The sequence below is a fragment of the Pterocles gutturalis genome, unplaced genomic scaffold (assembly GCF_000699245.1).
Source record: "Pterocles gutturalis isolate BGI_N339 unplaced genomic scaffold, ASM69924v1 scaffold12636, whole genome shotgun sequence".
NCBI classification, from domain to species: Eukaryota; Metazoa; Chordata; class Aves; order Pterocliformes; family Pteroclidae; genus Pterocles; species Pterocles gutturalis.
Genome location: NW_010103154.1, coordinates 3685 through 6035, shown reverse-complemented (window position 1 = coordinate 6035; position 2351 = coordinate 3685). Strand labels below are relative to the sequence as shown.

Sequence of the window (2351 nt, the reverse complement as noted above, 5' to 3'; positions counted from 1 at the left end):
TTAACCATCTTGAAATGTTTCAGTAACAACACATTACATTCCTTTTCCTTCCCTTCTCTGTTTCACAGTGTGGATTCCAGAGGCCAAGCAGTTCGCATCAATTATAATAATGCAACAAGAGACACAGTGTTTGACATACCAGTTGAAAAAGTGAGGTCATTTTATAAAGCTCTAAAGGAATTTGATGATTTATTAAACAGCACAGAACACAAGTTTACTTACAAGCTGAAACCAGGTCAGTGAGTAGGTTGCTTCTCCTCACAATTATTTTTTTTTTAATGTTTTTCCTGACAGTCAAAACACTTCAGCATGGCTAGCGCTATCCTGGCACGGGGAGGAAATTTTAATCCTTCTATCACATATTTTATTTTATACTGCAACCTTACATTCATCTCACAGATTTCTTTTGCCATTGTTACACTATAAAGAAAAAAAAAGGGGGGAGGGGAGGAAATAGACACTATCTATTGATTGGTCCAGTGTGTCTTTATATTACATCAAAATCCCATACCATAGAGGAAATTGTGATTTGTCATATCAATAGCACCACAGATGGGAAGTATCACATGTAAGGCTGCTGCGCCATCCCAGTTCAGTATCTCTTCATTACATGATCCGTGACCACATACTTTTTTCCTCTGCTTTGTTTGATGCTTTGGGCTTTATACCAGTATTAGTGGGGCACCTTCCCAGTGGCTGCAGGAGTTGCAGAACATCTGGAATATGACACAGATGCATACTGTGCGTAATGCTGAGGGGAGGCTGAACAGCGCCGCGGGGAATGCAGTTATCATCTTTGCTTAGACACTGAATGCCAGCACAATGCTGCATGAACGGTGAAAGGCCACTGCTGCTGCGCTGCTTTTTCTGGGTGGCCTACGCAAGACATCTGAAGGGAGATTTGCAGCAGCACTGAGTGCCCTAAGCTTCAGCCAGAGTTGTACAGGGCTGTTGTTTTGAACATAAAGCACACTGCAAAAATGCCCTTTACTCTTTAAAAGTCAGTCCGTGCATATATTTAACTACTTTGGCCTTACTATTCTTTCATTCTCCAGCTCTAAAATAAAGACATGAACAGCCCTCATCTCTCAAGAGATGTTAAAAAAGTAAATTCATTAGTGTGTCTGACTGCCTCATGTACTATTAGGATAGTGTCTTTAAAATGTCCATGAGGAAATGAATCTCTCTCTACTGGGAACATGCAATAAAATAATTTGTAAGATCACATAATAAATGGTAAAATGAAGTAGCTCACATTTCATTAGCACCATCCATCCCATCAATTAACGCACCACAGTGGTGGTAGAGGGGAGGGAGAGAAAGAAAGAAAGAAGAGTAGAAGGTTATTTAATTAGAGATTTATCGTAATGGTGGCACACAAGGGAGAAAAATTAAAATGGCATGCTAGCTTTAATTATGGGATTTCTAACTTTCAGTGGCTTGACTTTGTTCTCACACAATTCTCTTAACACAGCCAGTAGTGCAGGATGTGTATAGTACAAATAGTACCAGACTGATCAAATAGTAATCATCCTAGTGGCTTTCACCCCTTTTTATCCTTCCTGTGGATTTGCTGTAGTCGCCTTTACAATCCAGGCCTGCTCTTCTCAGCATGGATTACTCTGCCACTATGCTTTTTAGCACCTGGTTATACAAGAAAAGAAGCCGAGGTCAAAAGGGACCTGCCCTCTCTTGTTTAGAATGACCAGCTGAATTAAAGTCACTGTGTCGTTGCTGGGTACTTGTCAAAATCTCCAGCTGAGCTGCTTGAAACTGTTGATATAAATCCACCTCAATGCTATCTGTTTGAAGGAATCAACTATAATATACCAAATATTAAACTTTGTGCAATCTCTTTGTAGGGGACATAGTGACGTTTGATAACTGGCGTGTGCTTCATGGTCGCCAAAGCTACCAGTCAGGATCAGAAGTGACTCGTCACCTGGAGGGTGCCTATGCAGACTGGGATGTGGTCATGTCAAGGCTCCGGATCCTCAGGAAGAAGGTCCTGAAGAGGGACTGAGCTTTCTTCTAACTAGAATGAACAAATCTTACATTGTCTAACCTAATTAAAAAAAAAAAAATTAAAAATTGCGCTTTCTTTTCAGAAACTGACATCACGGATATATATTTTTAGTTCCATAAGCTAAGAAACTTGTCGTTCATAACAATTTAAGATTTATCTGTGCCCCGGTGTTTGAATCTATAAAACGCATTGCTACCTCAGTCAGTTTATTTGCTTTTTAAAATCAGTGCACAAAGTGACTTGAAAGATTCTCACTTTACTGGGCTGACTGGGTACTGTAATACCTTCATTTGCCTCTGCAAATATACCTGCCCTCCCTAGAAGG

The 2351-nt window shown here is 40.2% G+C and overlaps 1 protein-coding gene across 1 annotated transcript in view; it reads left to right on the top strand.

Moving 5' to 3' along the window:
* Positions 1–2063, top strand: part of BBOX1 (butyrobetaine (gamma), 2-oxoglutarate dioxygenase (gamma-butyrobetaine hydroxylase) 1) — a 19831-nt gene extending 17768 nt beyond the window's left edge. The window contains exons 6-7 of the mRNA XM_010086595.1: positions 69–235; positions 1863–2063. Coding sequence (XP_010084897.1) covers positions 69–235; positions 1863–2023 — 328 coding nt within the window. The 3' untranslated portion in view covers positions 2024–2063. The remainder of the gene's footprint in view (positions 1–68; positions 236–1862) is intronic.
* The last annotated feature ends 288 nt before the right edge of the window (positions 2064–2351 follow it).